Source organism: Pelophylax lessonae, assembly GCF_965119305.1.
Source record: "Pelophylax lessonae genome assembly, chromosome: 8".
Lineage (NCBI taxonomy): Eukaryota > Metazoa > Chordata > Amphibia > Anura > Ranidae > Pelophylax > Pelophylax lessonae.
The window spans coordinates 271,995,749-272,015,324 of NC_138775.1; the positions used below are offsets into that span (position 1 = coordinate 271,995,749).

The 19,576-nt window shown below is 43.1% G+C and overlaps 1 protein-coding gene across 6 annotated transcripts in view; it reads right to left on the reverse strand.

Moving 5' to 3' along the window:
* The window catches only part of LRRC7 (leucine rich repeat containing 7), a 597,872-nt gene that overhangs the window by 470,476 nt on the left and 107,820 nt on the right, over positions 1 to 19,576 (reverse strand). For all 6 annotated transcript variants that reach the window (XR_014225588.1, XM_082265612.1, XM_082265611.1 and 3 more), the window contains exon 2: positions 4,389 to 4,489. Coding sequence is in view for 5 of the 6 variants with exons in the window: in XM_082265612.1 (XP_082121738.1) it covers positions 4,389 to 4,488 (100 nt within the window). In the remaining variant the exon portion in view is untranslated. The remainder of the gene's footprint in view (positions 1 to 4,388; positions 4,490 to 19,576) is intronic.

Below are 19,576 nucleotides of genomic sequence, written 5' to 3' on the forward strand. Positions count from 1 at the left end.
ACCACTGTTTTAAATGACCTTGTGGGTACACTCCGAAGGGCCAGTGAGCTCATTGAAAAGTTATGTTTTCCCTGTTTTACTAAACCAATATGTTGTCAAAGCCCCAGGGTCTTTTGTATATTTGTTTTTTGGGGTTTTTATTGCTATCTGTGTCCCCGCTGGGCAGTTTCAACCTCACTAATGGTCCCAGTGACTATTGTCACTGGGGACAGAATAGATGGGAAATCAAACAAGAGAAGAAGGGAAAAACAATTCCAATGGGGGAACCCTGTTCTGGTGACAACAGTCTAAGGGGGTATCCATTTGCTTTGGAGAGATCTCTTCTTACTTCCTGCTGTGTCTCTAGAACAGGAAGTGAAGATAAATCTCTCTGGTAGCAAAATAAATAGAGATTCTGGACACTGCTTGTGAGAGTGACAGCCTCATCAAATTACCAGAAGCTTCACTTTTGCCCTCCATCACTGAATAACCATGTATTATTAAATCTGAAAGACCACCCCGAAAAATGTCACCCCTTCACACCCAACTCTGGTGTCCCTTTAACTGGGTCTTTATGCCTGGGGGGTGGGAAGGTGGGAAGGACTGCCCAATCATGTGACAACTGGGATTGGCTGTCACAATGGCTGTCACAATGGTCACATGATTAAGAGCCGGTCACATTGGCCCCTGATCATGACAGCTCAGTCACTCTGCTGGGAAGAGTGTGGACCGAAACCTCAGCCATCCATGGACATATAGTTAAATAGTACTTGAGGTTGAATAAAGACAACAGTCCATCAAGTTCAACCTGTGTAGGTGTGTATGGCCGTAATCATCTCTCATACCTCTGAATGTTCTGATCCTTGAGATGTACGTCCAAGAGTCCCTTGGAAGCAACCATACTTCCCGCAGAAACCACCTCTTGTGGTAGAGAATTCCACAATCTTGTAGCCCTAACAGTAAAGAACCCCCTGCGTTGCCTGAAGTTAAAACGCTTCTCCTCTAATCGCATTGTGTGCCCTGGAGTCCTCATGCAATCCTTTCGACTGAATAGCTTTTTTTCTATGCTGAGATCACCATTGAGGTATTTATAAATTGCTATCATGTCCCCTCTCAGGCATCTCTTCTCCAGGGAGAACAAATCAAGCGATTGCAGACGCTCTTCATAATTAAGGTCCTCCAATCCCCTAATTAGTTTAGTTGCCCTTCTCTGGACTCTCTCCAGCTCCAACACATCCCTCCTGAGGACTGACGACCAGAACTGGACAGCATACTCCAGATGTGGTCGGACCAGAGTTTTATAAAGTGGAAGGATTATAGTTTTATCTCTGGAATACATCCCTTTCTTTATGCATGCTAATATTCTGCTAGCTTTGGCAGCTGCTGCTTGACATTGCATGCTATTGCCTAGTCTATCATCTACCAAGACTCCCAGATCTTTCTCCATTTTTGATTCCCCCAAAGGTTCCCCCCCCCTAACGTGTATTGTGCTTTTATGTTTTTAGTCCCCAAGTGCAAAACCTTACACTTCTCCACATTAAACCTCATTTGCCATGTTGTTGCCCACGCTGACATGTTTGCATTAAGGGCCACCCTCTTAGCCATTGCACCTATGTGTTATGTGGGGGCCAAGAGGTTAAACCATTTTGCTGCATCATCATTGGGTGCACCTTGGAACAGGCTAGTTGCCTCTGCTGTGTCCACCCTGGCAGGTTCCTTAAAATTGACAGACAGCACTCCCTCCCAGGTTGTTTCTACACATAATGGTAATTTATTAATAAAGGCTAAAATAGTAGCTTTCATTCAATAACAAATACAGAGCAAGGCACAATCTTCTAAACTGGTCTTTCCTGCAGATTACACTGGAATAACGTGGCTCTCCCCGTGTTATCATCAGAGCTCAGTGACAGCAGAGAGGAGTGCCGCCGGTAGGCAGGGAGAGTTGTGATCCCCCTGTGTAATCTGCAGGACTAAGCTGTCAGTTTGACAGCTCAGCCCTGAACCATGGGATGCAATGCAGGAGAGGCTCACACCCCAGCTATGCAACCCGCCCCATGCCGGTAGGGTACCTCTTCTGCCTCATTCCAGGCCCAGTTTGCGGCAAAGGAAGTCAAGCTGTCTCAAATGCAGCAAAAATGGTGGGGAACAATGTATGGACAAACAGCTTCTTTGCTGGTCCACCTGCTCTTCCCCACATAGCTAGGTAAGGTCCTTTTGTGTTCCACCATGACTGTGCCCCTGTGTAAAATTCCAGCTCTATAAAGATATGGTTTGATGAGTCTGGTGCGAACGAACTCAATGGCCTGGCAGAGCCCCCACCTCAACCCTACTGAATATCTTTGGGAATTGGAAAGCTGATTGTGATCTCGTGGAAAGCCTTTCCAGGGTAGTGGAGGCAGCTATATCCACAAAGAAGAGCACTCCTCATAATAATACTAATAGTTTTGGAACGTTGAGGTCATTGAGGCATGCTGGTTACAAGCTTTGGGTCATATATGGGTTGATTTAATAAAACTGGAGAGTGCAAAATCTGGAGCAGCTCTGCATAGAAAGCAATCGGCTTCCAGTTTTTTTTGTCAAAGCTTAATTGAACAAGCTGAAGTTAGAAGCTGATTGACTACCATGCACAGCTTCACCAGAATTTGTACTCTCCAGTTTTAGAAAATCAACCCCATAGTGTACTAGCACATCATTGGTTTGCATCCAAGTTACTTTAGACAAAAAATTACCGTGTAGAGGGGCCCATACCCCTAAGTAGTGTATAACGCAAAAATATAGAAAAGATGGGGCTTTGCGGGCCAGTGGGAGGAGAAGGATCAACAACGACACAACATTAACTAAAATGTGGAGGCAGGTGCGCAGACTGAGGATATGCTGCAGGCCCATTGCTGCCCGGCGTTTGTATGGACCTTTTGATTTTTTGATATATTGCACGTGCTCCTGATACAAGTTATCAGCACTCCCTTGTTGGGAAGTATTTCTACAGTGCGATTCTATATATTTGTTGTTTTTAGTTATGTTAGACATGGGTAACTATTCCTATGCATTGTTTTAATATGTTTAATAAAACTACATTTTAGTTAATGTTGTGTCGTTGTTGATCCTTCTCCTCCCACTGGCCCGCAAAGCCCCATCTTTTCTATATTTTTGCGTTATACATCCAAGTTACTTATTAGGTAAGGCAGGGCTCGACAAACCCAGTGCGCCAGGTCGCATTTGCGACTAGAATTAGCGACCTGGCGCCTGGGGTGCCCTGCAGGAGGTGTCCTGTTTCTTTTGCGTCCCCACCTTCTCCCCGAGTGCACGGACTTCCGCGCCGTACGAAAATTGAGGCCCCGGCTTTTGGGCCTTCTTCTGTGAGATGAGAGGCTTCCAATGGGGAACTGGCGCCCTCTTGTGGTGGCCGGGAGTAATGACTGTTTCCACTGCCTGTTCTCAATGCTTTCCCATCTCCTTCCCAAGAGGAGATGAGAGGGAAGTTTTTGCAGGCTTCATCTCCCTGTCCAGTTACCTTTGCTTAAAGGTAAGTGGACAGGGAGTGTGGTTATTATTATTAATTTTTTTTTTTAAATTAAAAAAAATAAATAATAATCATTTTCTTTTTTAATTGATGAACTGTCCTGGATTTGCAGGGACAGTTGCCCTCACCCATGTTGGCCCATGTTGTCCTGGAATCCAAGCAACAATCTTATTTCAGTTACTGCGCATACAGAGTAACTCAAAAAGATATTAATTTGAGGGTTGGAACCAGGATTTATTTAAACGGGGGCCTGGTCAGGTCCAATCCGTAAAGTAGGTGTGATTTGAGTGCACCTACATTTAAAGTAGGCAGATGAATTACAACCCATGGGTAGGGTAACAGCGTCCCAGGATCCAGGGCCATAATGTTAGTACATAGGTCATTGGTCCTTTTTTTGGGCCCCTTGCACACTTGGCTGTCCAGTTGCACTGTGTCCTTCCCAACGTTTTAGCACTCAGGAGGGACAGGTGCAGCATGGCAGCCGATTAAAGTCTATGGCATGCTGGATAGGGGCTGAAAGTTGAAAGTTCAGGGATGAAAGTCCAGAGTGCAGATCTTGTCCTGGCACTCCCAGGCACGGTAAAACACCAGGAGGGAGGAACGGCAGCTGGATGACTCCCGTGTGCAAGGCACCTAAATGTCTAGAGTTCAACTATAAGAAATCATGGACCAGCTGCCATTTTCAGGGTGCACTGGTGACCTGATTCCTAATATCCGCCCAGCTCCGATAAATGTTCAAGCAAAGGTTTTTTTATTAAGCTGCAACCTTCTTTAACAGTTCATTTGCAAACCTCCTTTTAATGAAGATGCAGAATCTGCTCAGTCAGCAAGTGTTGGGAAGCAAAACAGAATTAATGGGAAAAAGTTGTTAGCATTGAGGCCAACTTACTCTCTTCTTCCGGCCTCTTCTTCAGTGGGGCGAGCATCTCTTGCACAGCCGAGTTTCCCTGGTATGGTGCAGGATCTTTACACATCCTGAGGTTCTCCATTCTGCAAGAGATGCAGACCACCTCACATCAGTCAGTGTCCAGCAAAACTGAGCACCCTGCAGACAAAATTATGCATCATGCTTTAAGCCAGTGGTCCTCAACTCCGGTCCTCAGGGCCCACTAACAGGCCAGATTTTAAGTATTACCTTGGGGAGATGCAGACTAGAGTACTGCAATCACTGAGTAGCAAATGATATCACCTGGGATGTATTTCAGTTATCTTGCAAACCTGGCCTGTTAGTGGGCCTGTAGGCCAGGGTTGAGGACCACTGCTTTAAGCAGAGCTCCACCCAAAACTTTTTTTTTTTGGGGGGAGGCATTGGGAAAGAGCTAGACCACCTTTTATAGCCTCCCACAGGGAGCTTTCTCCTTACTCCCCACCTTGGATGGACATGGCTACTACGGGCTGCTGGCCTAAATTCTTCATATAGAGAGGAATCAACTCACAGCAGTGCCTTGGGTGTCAACTGGAATGGAAGTGAGGAGAAGTCTACCCATTGGGGACATAGTAATAACCCAACAGAGGATTTATTGCTTCCCCACTCTATCCAGAACAACAAAAGGTTTTGGCTGGAGATCCACTTTAAATTAGAACCCTTGCTACACCCAGGTAAACTTGGCCTGACAGTTTGATCATCTGGGACAAGCTCACGTCAGACATAGCTTAAAGGAGAACTCCAGGTAAAGGACATATAAACATTAAAGAGAAAAAAAAATCGATTTACCTGTGTCTGCTTTTTATTTTTGGATGCACTTACTAAGATTAAAAATTGGGTGCCTTCAGCAGGAAATGAAGCCAATGTCACGCTTCTGCAGGTTCCGGAAAATGTACTTACCAATACACACAATGCAGTTTGATCCACCATTGGATCCTCCTCCATCATCTTACCTTGTGTGCAGGAAGTTGCTCTCAGATGATATGAAAGGGGTTTGCTAGAGCCATTGTAGGTTTTGCTGCCACTCACAAAAAAAAAAAAAAAAAAAAGGTGCAGAAAATCTGATATTATCTAAAGGTAACAGGTAATATTTTTCATGACTGGAGTTCTCCTTTATTGATTAGTCTAGTCAAAATCAAAAATGGTAGTGATCCATAAATATACAGGTTTATGTGAAGATATAATATACATATACTGTATACACACAGTATCTATCTATCTATCTATCTATCTATCTATCTATCTATCTATCTATCTATCTATCTATCTATCTATCTATCTATCTATCTATCTATCTATCTATCTATCTATCTATCTATCTATCTATCTATCTATCTATCTATCTATCTATCTATCTATCTATCTATCTATCTATCTATCTATCTATCTATCTATCTATCTATCTATCTACAATGCAGCCGGCGGAATACCGCTCTCTACTCCCCTAAAAGTCCATACGAAAGTTGTGATTTCGGCAGTTCACAGTGCAGTTAAGAGATGACAGTCTTTATCAAGCCCTACATAGATCTTCTATGATATCTCATTTTGATTTTAACGCTGACAACTGCTCAAGCCATGAAGAAGGGGAAGTCCCTTCCCCTGAAACCTGTTGGCTTTATCTGACACAAGAAAACAACAAGAGAAGGGCGCACCGACCTTGTGCATTACCACTTAAAAGTTTATTAAAATCAAAGAAGGGTAGCGTACAATATACTCACAAACATAGCATATGAACAAGCATATAGGAAATGGGCACCGCTCGCTTCCAGGACACTTCTCTACTGCTGGATAGCGTGATGGCGTCCTCAAAACCTGATGTGGCTTACGCGTTTCGCCATTCTGGCGATTTTGGCTCTGAGGAAGAGGGTCCTCCCTCGAAACGCGTAAGCCACATCAGGTTTTGAGGACGCCATCACGCTATCCAGCAGTAGAGAAGTGTCCTGGATGCGAGCGGTGCCCATTTCCTATATGCTTGTTCATATGCTACGTTTGTGAGTATATTGTACGCTACCCTTCTTTGATTTTGATAAACTTTTAAGTGGTAATGCACAAGGTCGGTGCGCCCTTCTCTTGTTGTTTTCTTGTAGTGCCTTTTGGATACCCTTGGTCCTGAGGGGGGCAGCGAGACCACTTCATTTGTGTCATAAAACCGCCTAGAAGATTCACCTTCCCGCATACCACTTGAGTGCAGGAGAGATATTGTTCGCTTTATCTGACCTGGCGCAAAGACTCAGTTTGGCCCCCCCTTGTATATGTGAAGACCCCCAGCTTCCCCCAGTTTACTTTTTTGATGGCGGAGTCAGGTGAGCTTCTGTTGGCTGGGCTCAGCATGAAGCGAGACATGTTCAATGTTCTCCACTACAGGAGCTAGTAGAGATCTCTTAGGGCCTGGGAGAAGGAGGAAGAGAAAGGAGCCTCAGCACCCCTCTCAATGTCAACATTTTATCAACATTTTAAAAAGACCTTTACAAGGTTAGTACACATTTTCATAAACAATTAAAAGGTGAACAAACTCATTACACCCTCCTCACCCCCGCAGTCCCTCGCTCCACATTCTACCTTCCTTGATTATCTTTTGCTGCCCATGCAGCCTGTGTAGCGAATAGCGATCCAAGCATCTGAGAAATCCGGTACACAGTCTATAGCAGTGATGGTGAACCTTGGCACCCCAGATGTTTTAGAACTACATTTCCCATGATGCTCAACTACACTGCAGAGTGCATGAGCGTCATGGGAAATGTAGTTCCAAAACATCTGGGGTGCCAAGGTTCGCCATCACTAGTCTAGAGGCTGTGGGCATTGGTCAGCCCCGGCACGTGAATGTGCTGACCAAAAAGAATTGCTCTGAGCCATTCCGGTGTCTTGAAGAAAGAAGAGTGCTGAGGAGCAAATACCTGGACCTCTACATTAGATAGAATAGGCAGTGAAAGACAACCAAGGAAAGAGGCAAGCGCTGTAGAGATCGGAGGTGTGGGGAGGTTGTTGCGAGTTAATTCACCTTTTCATGTTTTGTGAAAGGATGAACAAACCCTTAATGTTATTTGAGGTTTTGTAATACATGCTCCTCAACAGGGCTGCTGAAAAGGCAGTACAACCAGTCCTGTTGTACTGGGCCCAGGCCCCATCATCTAAACAGTGGGGCCCAGAGCAGCTTTATTGTTCATTTCTGCCTAAATGAATAAATGGATTTTGCAAGTCCACACCCTCACTCCTACTTGCTTACCAGGGCTTAAATCATATTTCCCTGGGCCCCATGAGGTGGTGGGAGCAGAGGAGGAACCTTTTTTCCCCATTTTTGAGGTGTAGGCAGATAAAGTCAACACTGCTTTTCCACTGCGCCATGTGTTGGCGGGGTTAGGGGGGCCCCGTCAGGAGGGCTGTATGGGGCCCCATGATTTCTAACAGCGGCCCTGCTTCTCAATACTCACTCCAGAGTGTACTGAACACTTCCTTGGTAGGGATCAGATAGGTAGTAGCCAAGGACCAGAACAAGGTCCAAATACACTTTACCTTTATTACTATATAGCAGGGGTGTCAAACTCAATTTCTTAGCATTAGGGTTGTCCTCAAAGGGCCGTTTGTATCTGTAAGATTATGCAATTACTTAGATACTTAGGAGTATGCAGTGTACAGAGTGTAGAGTTCAAAAGTGCGCTACATACAGATTGCAGAGTTCAGGGGTGCTCTAAATACAGACTGCAGAGTTGAGGAGTGCATGACATACAGAGTGCAGGGTTTATCAGTGCGCTATTTACAGAGTGCAGAGATAAGAAGTATGCAGTGTGCAGAGTTCCGGAGTGTGCGGAGTACAGAGTGTAGAGTTCACGAGTGCACTACATACAGATTGCAGAGTTCAGGGGTGCTCTAAATACAGACTGCAGAGTTGAGGTGTGCATGACATACAGAGTGCAGGGTTTATGAGTGCGCTATTTACAGAGTGCAGAGATAAGAAGTATGCAGTGTGCAGAGTTCCGGAGTGTGCGGAGTACAGAGTGTAGAGTTCACGAGTGCACTACATACAGATTGCAGAGTTCAGGGGTGCTCTAAATACAGACTGCAAAGTTGAGGAGTGCATGACATACAGAGTGCAGGGTTTATGAGTGCGCTATTTACAGAGTGCAGAGATAAGAAGTATGCAGTGTGCAGAGTTCAGGAGTGTGCGGAGTACAGAGTGCACCCCCCCAACCCCCCAAAAAGCTTCCTCACATCTCATCTGCCTGGCTCTAGTACCTCCCGGCAGTGTAGGTGGCTTCACATCTCTCACTTGCAGGGAGATCATTGGTCGGCACTGCTGTGCCCCGCGGTGAGTGCATGCAGGGTATGTGGGGATCTGCAAGAGCCAGAGGTGGCTGAACAAAGTTCCACCACGTTCCAGCTGAAAAAAAGCCCTGTGTGCGAGGGCCACATGAAATGGCCTGGTGGGCCGGATTCGGCCCGCGGGCCTTGTGTTTGACACCTGTGCTATATAGGAAGCACTTTATCGTGTACTTATCAGAATCAAGGCTCACTTTTAACAGCCCAGCCTTATCACACACACATATCAGATTTGAAGTGTTGCACCACACTTCAGTAGTTTATTTAATCCAAGTATAAAGTAACATCTGGACTTATGTCTGACACCTTCATACCAAGCACACTCTATGGACAAAGTTATTGCAACAAATATCTTTTCTGTCCAATCACTGTTTTTATTTCCCCTAGATAAGTGTATGTTCAGGTGTTTGCCCCTGCCTTCTCCATAGACACAAAACATACATGTTCAACCGACACGCATGTGTCTACAACAAGTTTTTGGCTCACTTGGCAGCTTGGACCGACTTCCACCTAGTGTTTGTAGGCAGCTTATTAAGTCTTGCAATAAAATAGCCTGAAACACAGTTTGACCTCATTCAAGGCAGAACTAAACCTAACTGTTTTGTCATCAAGACAAGTACAGTAAACCCCCCTCCATTGCGGGGGTTACGTTCCGGACCCAGCCGCGAAAAGTGAAATTCCGCGAAATAGAAAAACCCTATTAAAATGCATTGTAGGCATGATTTTTTTACTGTCACTGTACGTGTAGAAGCATTTTAAGGTCTTTAAACACACTTTTAAAACAATAGAAACTCATTTAAACACATACAAGATACTAAGAGACATAGCAAGAGCTATGAAAAACACAAAAATATTTCATTTTTAATGATTTATACAGTAAAATAACATTACAAAAAAAAACGCGAATTACCGGGACCGCAAAAACTGAACCGCGATGGAGCGGGGGATTACTGTATGTCAGACAGTCACTGGCGTTAAAAAAAGATACCTTTATATCTACTGACCAGAAAACTCATAAATAAAAATAATGCGCACAGGAAAAAATAAAAACACAATAAACTAAAAAAAGGTAATAATATTTATAACCAAAAAAAAAAAAAAAATGGAAGGACTAAATGGCAGCATTAGTGGAGTGACTCAGTTAACCACTTCTGGAGCGGAAGGATTTGCCCCATTAATGACCAGGCCATTTTTTGTGATTCGCCACTGCATTATTTTAACTGACAATTGTGCAGTCGTGCAACGCTGTACCCAAATGAAATTGAAGTCCTTTTTTTTCCCCACAAATAGAGTTCTGGTGGTATTTGATCACCTGTGTGATTTTTATATTTTGCGCCATAAACAAAAAAGAGTGACAATTCTGAAAAAAAAACAATATTTTTTACTTACAACAAACTATAAAAGAGAAGAGAGGCGCCTTTAAGTGTAGTGATATGGTTACATTTAATGAAGGTTCAATATTTAGCAACTCACATGGCCGATGATTAAAACAGGCACAACTAAGTATGCAGGCATCCGGGGTAAAGCTGTCCACATAGACCGCCCTCCGCACCACCATCAGCGTCATCCCTTCCACGAGGGCTTCAACCCTCGCTTTCAGGATCGCTCTACTGCAGGGTAGTCTTCCCGGTCACAACTTTACCCCGGATGCCTGCATACTTAGATGTGCCTCTTTTAATCATCAACCATGTGAGTTGCTAAATGTTAAACCATCATTAAAGCGGAGTTTCACCCTGGGAAATTTTTTTTTTAATAAAAATACCCCCGGGACAGTCAGGGCTAGTGCATTCCACAATGGCTAGCCTCTGATCTGTCCCGGGTTGCACTTACCTTTTAGAAGAAATACTTACCTTGAAAATGTATTGTCCAGCGCTGCCATCTCAGGTGTGGGCAGCTTGAAGCCAGTGCGATCTTCTTCTGCATCCTCTTCCGTCTTCTTCGGTCCCACGATGCACTGCACCGGCCCCGCCGTCACTTCCGGTGCCTCAGCATCATCCCTGCACAGCTTCTTGGCATGCCCAGAAGCTGTTTAGCAATGTATGCAGGCGCATTGATTCCTGGGAGTGATGACATTCAGCTCTCAGGAATCATTGCAAGCCAGGAAGTGACGACTCGCCGTAAGGTAAGTATATTTTCTTCTAAACAAGGTAAGTAAAAAAAAAAAAAAATTGCGATTATCCATTTGTTTTTCAGGTGACCCGGAGCAAGAAGATGGAGGTTATAATTTTAGGGTGGAACTCCACTTTAAATGTAACCATATTACTACACTAATGCCTCGTTTCCACTGAGCGGTACGGTTCGGTTTGGTACAGTTCAGTACAGTTCGGAACGGTAAACCTTTATCTGGCTTGCATTTCCACTGCCAACAGTACCTCAACAGTGTAGCTCGACCCTGTTGGTACGGTACTAATGTGTTTGGTACCCCAACGAAAGGGTCCCAAAAATGTGTTACGGTACGGTTCGGAATTGGGGTACCATTCACAACTTTTGACAATGGAAATGGCCAAAATTGCGTACCGTACCGAACCGTACCGCTCAGTGGAAACTAAGCATTAGAGGCGCCCTCTCTTCTCTTTTATACTCTGTAGCTCCTGTTGGATTTTGATTCTAATCCCCTTGTGGAGGCGCCAGTTGCGGATGGACATTTTATGGTTACACAACCTATCACATTGCTATAATCTTTTTATATGGACTATAAACTGAAGGCCTTATAAATAAATGGTTGTCAGAGTTTCCATTATTTCTTATGAGGAAATTCGCTTTGACATACAAGTGCTTTGGATTACAAGCATGTTTCCGGAACAAATTATGCTCGCAATCCAAGGTTTTAAAGTATTTGTAAAAAAGTTTGAAAACCATTTATCATTTTCCTTCCACTTCACAATTATGTGACACTTTGTGTTGGTCTACAGCATTAAATCAATAAATCAAAAAATGACAAAATGTGGAAAATGTCAAGGGGTGTAAATACTTTTTCATGGCACTATTTTTTCCCTTGGAGAACAGAACACAATAATAAAAATAGAAGTGAGACTTCTTTTTTAATGGAACAGAAGGGGGGTTTTTAGTAAGTCAGTGGGATTTAGTCAATAAGGTAGGGCTTAATTTAATCCCATTTTTCTAAACCTACAGCTGCACATATAGCTATAGGGCTATAAATGTCAGATGGAACATCTAAAAATAATTTTAAAAAACAATGGACATCATATTATTATAGCACAATATTAGTAGCATAGACCTCCAACACTAAACTGAGCAAAGGTGATTGAGCGTGCTTTATAATATAAAATAAGGACAATAAATGAAAGTCAAATCTATTGGTAAACTAGTTCTCCCCTTTATTTGAAATGCAACTTTTAAAATATCTCTGCCATTTCCTTGAACAGCATGCCTTAGGCTGGCCATACACTATACAATTTTCTTGTTCAACTTTCCTTTAGATTTACCAAAACCATGTAATATAGGGTCAAACCTAAACACTTTCAATTTGTATGCAGTCAGGCAGGCCCTTGCACTACATAGTTTAAGGTAAATCTAAAGGAAATTGAATAAGAAAATTGTATAGTGTATGGCCAGCCTTAGGTTCTTACATTTTTTCAGATTACATTCACTATAGTATGTTAAAAGATATTCACATCATGACGCTCTCGGCGTCCTCCACCCCCACCTGCTCTCCCTGTGACCCCCCTCTCCCCTACCTCCTGTTGCCTACCGTACCCATGTGCAGCGTTGGGCGGTCTATCTACATGTATGGGTGGTGCGCCCCCGGCCCTGGACACAGTGAGTTCCCCTTGGGGGTGTCCGATTCGGAGGTGCCCCATCCAGGACATTCATTTTCATGCCTCCTGACTGCCCTCATCCTCACTTCCCATGTTTGAGGGGTCGGAATTCTCTCCCTTCATCAGTACTCCCTTACCCCCTGATTCCCAATACCCCATATGATTGCACTGAACCCCGTAACGCATTGGTTTCGACCCATGCGGCGAGGATGTTAATCTACGCCGCAGTGGCCCTCTGTATTTGCAATAATATACTGAATTTTTGGCCATGTATTGTACGAGGCTGGGTCACTTTTGCTTTGTTCATTTTTTAGTATCTTCCGCAGATGGCATCTCTCTGCGCCCTGATACAGTTTGTGGTTATTTTGGATGTACACTGTTATTTGTACTTATGTCTGTTGACTGTACTATCTTGCCATCACTTGTTAATGTGCGTTTTTTTATTCTTTTCAATAAATTGTTTATAAAAAAAAAATAAAAAAAAAAAAAAAAAAAGATATTCACATGTACACAAGGCAATTCTGCTTGCTTGCTGCTTGAGAAAGGTCCTTAACCACTTAAGCCCCGGAAGATTTTACCCCCTTCCTGACCAGGGCCTATTTTGCGATTAGGCACTGCGTGAGTTTAACGGACAATTGCGCGGTCGTGCAACGCTGTACCCAAACAAAATTGACGTCCTTTTTTTCCTACAAACAGAGCTTTCTTTTGGTGGTATTTGATCACCTGTGCGATTTTTACTTTTTGTGCTATAAACAAAAAAAGAGCGTCAATTTTGCAAAAATAACAATATTTTTCACATTTTTTTATATGAAATTCCCCCCAAAAAAATTTAAAAATCAAAATTTTTTAACATTTTAGGCCAATTTGTTTTCTACTTCATATGTTTGGTAAAAAAAAAATCGCAAAAAACGTATTTTGATTGGTTTGCGAAAAAGTTATTGCGTTTACTAACAAAGGGAAAGATTTTTGTAATCTTTTTTTAACGCGTAATGGCGGCGATCTGCGATTTTTTTTGCAGGACTGCGACATTGCGGAGGACAGACCGGATCCTTGACTGACATTTTTGACACTTTTGGGGGTACCAGTGACATTACTGCAGTAATCAGTGCTATACATATGCACTGTTACTGTAAAATGACACTGGCAGTGAAGGGGTTAACTTTTTTTGAGAGGGAGGGTTTATGTGTGTCCCTAGGGGCATGATTCTAACTGTGATTGGCTGTGGCTTCAGATGTATGAACATTGATCAACGGTCCTACATAGTAGAACCGTATGATCATCATTCATACACCGGGGAGAATGACAGGCGGCTTGTTTACATTAGCCGCCTGCCTTTCTCCCGCTCTAACGGACGATCGCAAGTGACCGGCGGACACCGTGACCACGCGGGAGCGCGCCTCCGGCGGCACGCGCTCGCTCCCTAGACTCTCACAGGCTAGCGACGTAGCCCTACGTCACTCTGCCTGTGAGGGGCTGACCGCCGACGTAAATAGTCGTGCGGTGGTCGGCAAGTTGTGGCTCCTCCAATATTGAAAATGAGATTCCAAAATTGCAGAGAAGAGCAACATTTTGGGGGACACAAAGGCTCCCTTTCTCAAGGTGACAGACTTTTACACTGACTTTCCATTTATAATTATAATCCTTAAAACATTAGCTGGAGGTGGAGGAATAGACGATAGTTCAGTACCATCTGGTGAGTCCAATAAAAATGACAATTCTTTGGCTTTCCCGGGCTGAAGGAAATTTCACAACGGTTTAAAACAAAGACCTCTGTGATGTACAGTAATCCACAAAGTTTTATTGCCTTTTGGATATCTTCAGTCATTTCTCAGTGGATGAGTTGACTCTCGCTGGTCAAAGTCTTATTGTTTAGTCATATACAGCTGGCATATTGTATAGAGCTTTTTGGAATACATAAAACCATTCATTTTCTATGTTATCAGGGATGGAGACACTTGCTTTACAGGCTGGTGTTTCATCTAAAGTCCCAATTTGCCTTTACCATCTATACTATTGGGATGGGGGTGTGTGTCTCCCAGCTGGTCATTTTTTAGTTTGCACCCTATGGCTTTTACATAGCCATTAGTTTTTCAATACCAGTCATGGCTGGGAGCAGGTTGGGGGAGGATTGGGCCATCTCCAAGCTCACCTGTTTCCCATCCATCCATTAGCATTCATGTACTCCCATCCCATGTTTGAGACACTCAGGAGACACTCAGGTTGAGTAGTGTTAGGAAGTGTTAGGACTGCAGGATACACAGGGTGCCGTGGAGTGGCCTGCAGCTTATACATGCGTTTGCAAATGTGTGTTAACTAAACCCCTGTTTTTAACCTATTATGTTAGACAAGTATATTTGGTTTGTCAGCAGACTGGTGGGTAAGTATAGAAAACTAAGGGCCGGTTGGTTTCTACACACACACACCTCTTCAGTTTTGTTAGATACAGGGATGGAGACGCTGAGCAGTGCTCGCCGGTGTCTCATGTAAAGTCACAAAACTGCCCAAATTTTCTACATAAAACCATTCAGTTCCTGCCACAGAGGAGCTTACAGTCTAAAATTCCCAACGGCCATTCACACATGGCATGCAGCAGATGAGTTCATGTCAAGAAGGTGGCCTGCTATTGACCTTAAGTGGTCACCAAATAAACCTTTGCATTAGGCTTTCCAAAAACATTGATGCTACACTTTTTTTTTTTTCAAAATTCAGTCCATCTCCAGGTGAGTTTTTTTTTTTTTTTTTAGGCTCTTCATCACTAAGCAGCCCCCCAATTTATTGTTTTTCTTTAATTTTACTATTCTTCTGTCCATAGAAGTCCGTAACTGAAGTCCAGGAACGTCATGTCTTGACACCTAGAGCCTCCACTTCTAGCAATGCAATGCAAGGAAATTGAGTCTTTACTGTGCCCTGTGTGATTATGGGGAACTTGCAAAGCTAGTGCGGCCTTGAGGTGACTGGTAACTTAGTGCAAAGCTAGCCAACTTTGGTGACCACTCTCTTCATCGGGGAATGCTGCTGATACAACAGTGAACGGGCGTCAATTCCTTTTAACTACTTTAAATACAGCTTGTATCAGCATGGCCTAATGAATCAATCACTGATAATGTTCTTCAACCAGTAACAAATCTGAGCTTTTTTCGCTAAGGTTCTCTAGATAGTAGAGCCACCAGAGATCCTTACCACTTATTGGGAACCATCAGACGAGGGTTCAGGGGGTGCTCCAACCACCAACAACTAATTTTCCCCTACCTAGTTTTCTATGTTATTTATTTTATTATATATATATTTTTATTTTATATTTTATGCTCTGCTATTGATTTTACCACTATGGTGCTCTTACATAATTCATGTTGACCTCTTGTCCTACTTCTATAACCATAATGCCAGTGGTGAAGGGTTAAAGTGGTTGTAAACCCAACTTTATAACTTTTACCTATAGGCAGGGCTTTTTTTCAGCGGGAACGCGGGGGAACGCAGTTCCGGCACCTCCCGAACTGAATGTATGTAATGGCGAGGGTTGCTGGAGGATCTATTGATGCTGGGGGGGATCTATTATTGCTGGGGAGGTCTTTTGTTGCTGGTAGGGGAGCTATTGTTGCTGAGGTTGGTCTTACGTTGCAGGGGGTCAATCGCTGCTGGGAGAGATCTACTGTTGAGGTGGGGATCTGATGTTGCAGGCTGCTGAATGGTCTATTGATGCTGGCTGTTGGGTGTCCAGTGTTGCTAAATCTATTTTACTGCCTTTCTTGTTATCATTAACAAATTCCATACAAAATACTTAGCACCACAAAATTATACTTGGTTCTGTATTCTCTAAAAGGGGCGGTACTGAGAGGAGGGTAGAGGGTGGAACCAAGGGACGGTGCTTGGAGGTAGGTAGGGGGCGGAGTCAAAGGGTGACTCAGAAGGGAGGAGTTCCTGCACCTATTCTCTGAGAAAAAAAGCCCTGCCTATAGGTAAGCCTTTGATAAGGCTTACCTATAGGTACTGTAAATATCTCCTAAACTTGCACCATTTAGGAGATATTTACATTGCATGCAGCCAATGACGTCATCGGCACATGCATTCTGAAGAAACGGCCACCCGTGCCGTTCCTTCAGAGCCCTGTGCCGTGACCGGCGGCTCCCGCCCGCATGCGCAGGAGTGACGTCACGTGGCTCCGACTAGTAATACAGCCGGAGTCCGCAGACCCGGAAGGAAGATGGGCGAAGATGGATGTGGCTGCCCGCGCGGACAATGCAGGCTTCGTTTGCAGGTAAGTGTCACATAATGTGCTAGTACGCGATGCAGGGAAGAAAAATGAAAAAAAAAAAAAAAGCGGAAGAGTTTACTTCCTCTTTAAGACCATGCCAGTTTCTAACTGCTGTCTATGCCCCCCACTGGGGTGATGAACCCACTCCAAAATATTAGAGTTGTTCCGTAACTGTGAAATCCTTCAATGGCCACACCTGTTCTTTTGTCAATTGCCTAAGAGTGGATGCCCTTTCTGTTTAGAGAGATTTTTTCTCACTTCATGTTATATCTTCAGGACTGAAAGTAAAGAGATATCTCCACAATGGGACACAGAATGCAATAAATAAACCCAACGGGGGTTTTATTTCTCCCTTACTCTATCCACTGTACAAGACACCAGGAATGTGTCCTGAATGGCAAGAATATTTCCCTGATATTTGAGTAGTGGTCCCTTTAACCTACGCCGGCTAATTTTGCGGTGTTATACCGGGATGATGCCTCTAGCTAGAGGCACCATCCCGGTACTGTGGTTTGGAGCCGGCGGTCGGCTTTCTGGCGGTAATAAACGATGCGGCGATCCGCTCGATCGTTACCCGGGTGAGCGGGAGGGGACGTCCCCCCTCCTGCGGCCTTCCGCCGCTCTGCTCGGGTCTCCTGTTCCACCGGGAGACCCGAGCAACCAGCCGGCACGTCCGCCGGCTGGATGGAGTCCCGATCTAAACCGGAAGCGGCTTCGATCGGGTCTCCGATGACGTAACCCGGAGGCGGCGTCCATGACGTCACGTCCGGGTTACTCTGCTGTGAGCAATAGTTTAAAAAAAGAGCTACACTCTAACTCTAAACTGGTAACCATGAAATAATTTTAAAGCGTCGCCTATTGAGATTTCTATTGACCGTAGTTTGTCGCCATTCCACGGGTGTGCGCAATTTTAAACCGTAACATGCTGGGTATCTATTTACTCGGCGTGACATCATCTTTTACAATATACAAAAAAATGGGCTGTTTAGTTTTTTTTTAATGCAGTGAAATTTGATTTTTCGTAATTTTTCCAAAAAAATGGCGTTTTAAAGACCGCTGCGCAAATACCGCGTGACAAAAAATATTGCAATGACCGCCATTTTATTCTCCAGAGTCTTTGCTAAAAAAATATATATAATATTTGGGGGTTCTAAGTAGTTTTCTAGGAAAAAATACTGATTTTAACTTGTAAACAAAAAGTGTCAGAAATAGGCCTGGGGCTTAAGTGGTTAAGGTAGACAGTTTGAAGACTAAATTAAGTTCTCAGGGTTCTCCCCCATGCAGGGTGAGGGGTTCCGAGGTAGTCCGGGTGGAAAGAGGAGACTAATTAGTTAGTATTCTCTGAATTGGTAAGTTCTTATCGGGGACTCTAAACTTTGGAGGTTTTGACGAATTTTGGAAGGGTAGAACCCTGACTACAAGGACGTTGGTCCTGAAGGGGCTAGGCCTCAACAAAGGGAGTCTTGATAGGCAGCAGGGAGGGATAAGATCCTGTATCAATGAGGCAGAGTAAAGTGGTTCACAGGTTGTGATCAAGGTGAACCCTCGGGAAACTGAACCCCCGTGGCCTGTCCTGCACCCTGATATGAGCAGGAACTCTAACTTCAGTGTGGGACAAAGAGACTGGCAGTGAGCCTGTGTGGTGAACCCTTTTATACCTGAACTACAAAGTGGTTTTGCTTTATTTTTGGCTGAAGTAAGCTCTTTATGTTTACCTGTTTAAGAGATATCAATTAACCACCTTAGCGGTAATCCCGAGCGTGACTCGGGGTTGATTTTTCATTGCAGGATCGGTAACCCCGAGTCACGCTCGGGGTGGATTGCAGAGAGCGCAGCGGAGCTTCTCTTACCTTCTCCTGGCGATCCAGCGATGATCTCTCATTGCTGCGACCGCCAGCAGAGAGTCCCGCTGCTCCTCCGTCCCTCCGTCGGTACGATCACTTCCTAGTTCCGTTCCCTGCAGCAGCAATGCTGCATGGGAGCGGAACTAGGGAGGGAAATTAAAAAAAAAAAAAAAAAAAAACGTTGCACAAAACACACTTTATATTATATTATATATATATATATATGCATATATATATATATATATATATATATATATATATATATATATATATATATGCATATATATATATATATATATATATATATATATATATATATATATATATATGCATATATACACCGGTATATATATATATATATATATATATATATATATATATGTATATATATATATATATATATAATATGCACACACACATATATATATATATATATATATATATATATATATATATTTATATATATAAAATTATATTATTGATTCAATTATAATTCATGCGTTATATATTATATATATATATGTGTGTGTATATATATATATATATATACACACACACACACACATATATCTATATATAATATATAGTGCATGAATTATAATCTAATCAATAATATAATTTTATTATATATATTATATATTAAATAATAAAATAATATTATTGATTCGATTATAATTCATGCGTTTGTGTTTCAAATTTATCACATCTGGGATGTCTACTAGAGTCTTGTTTTGGTCAGGTTTAAGTCAGTAATTACTAAGAATTGTAGGCCTATAATACATAACGCCAAATTTCCATGAAAAGAATTGTACCGCTTTTGGTATGTAATTCCAGACATAATCATACCGCCAGGGAGGTTAAGGAACTGTTTGCTTTTACCAAACTCAGCTGGCTGACATTCTCGGGCTACCTAATATCACACCACAATGAATATACAAGTTTTGGCCTTAAATATACTCTTAT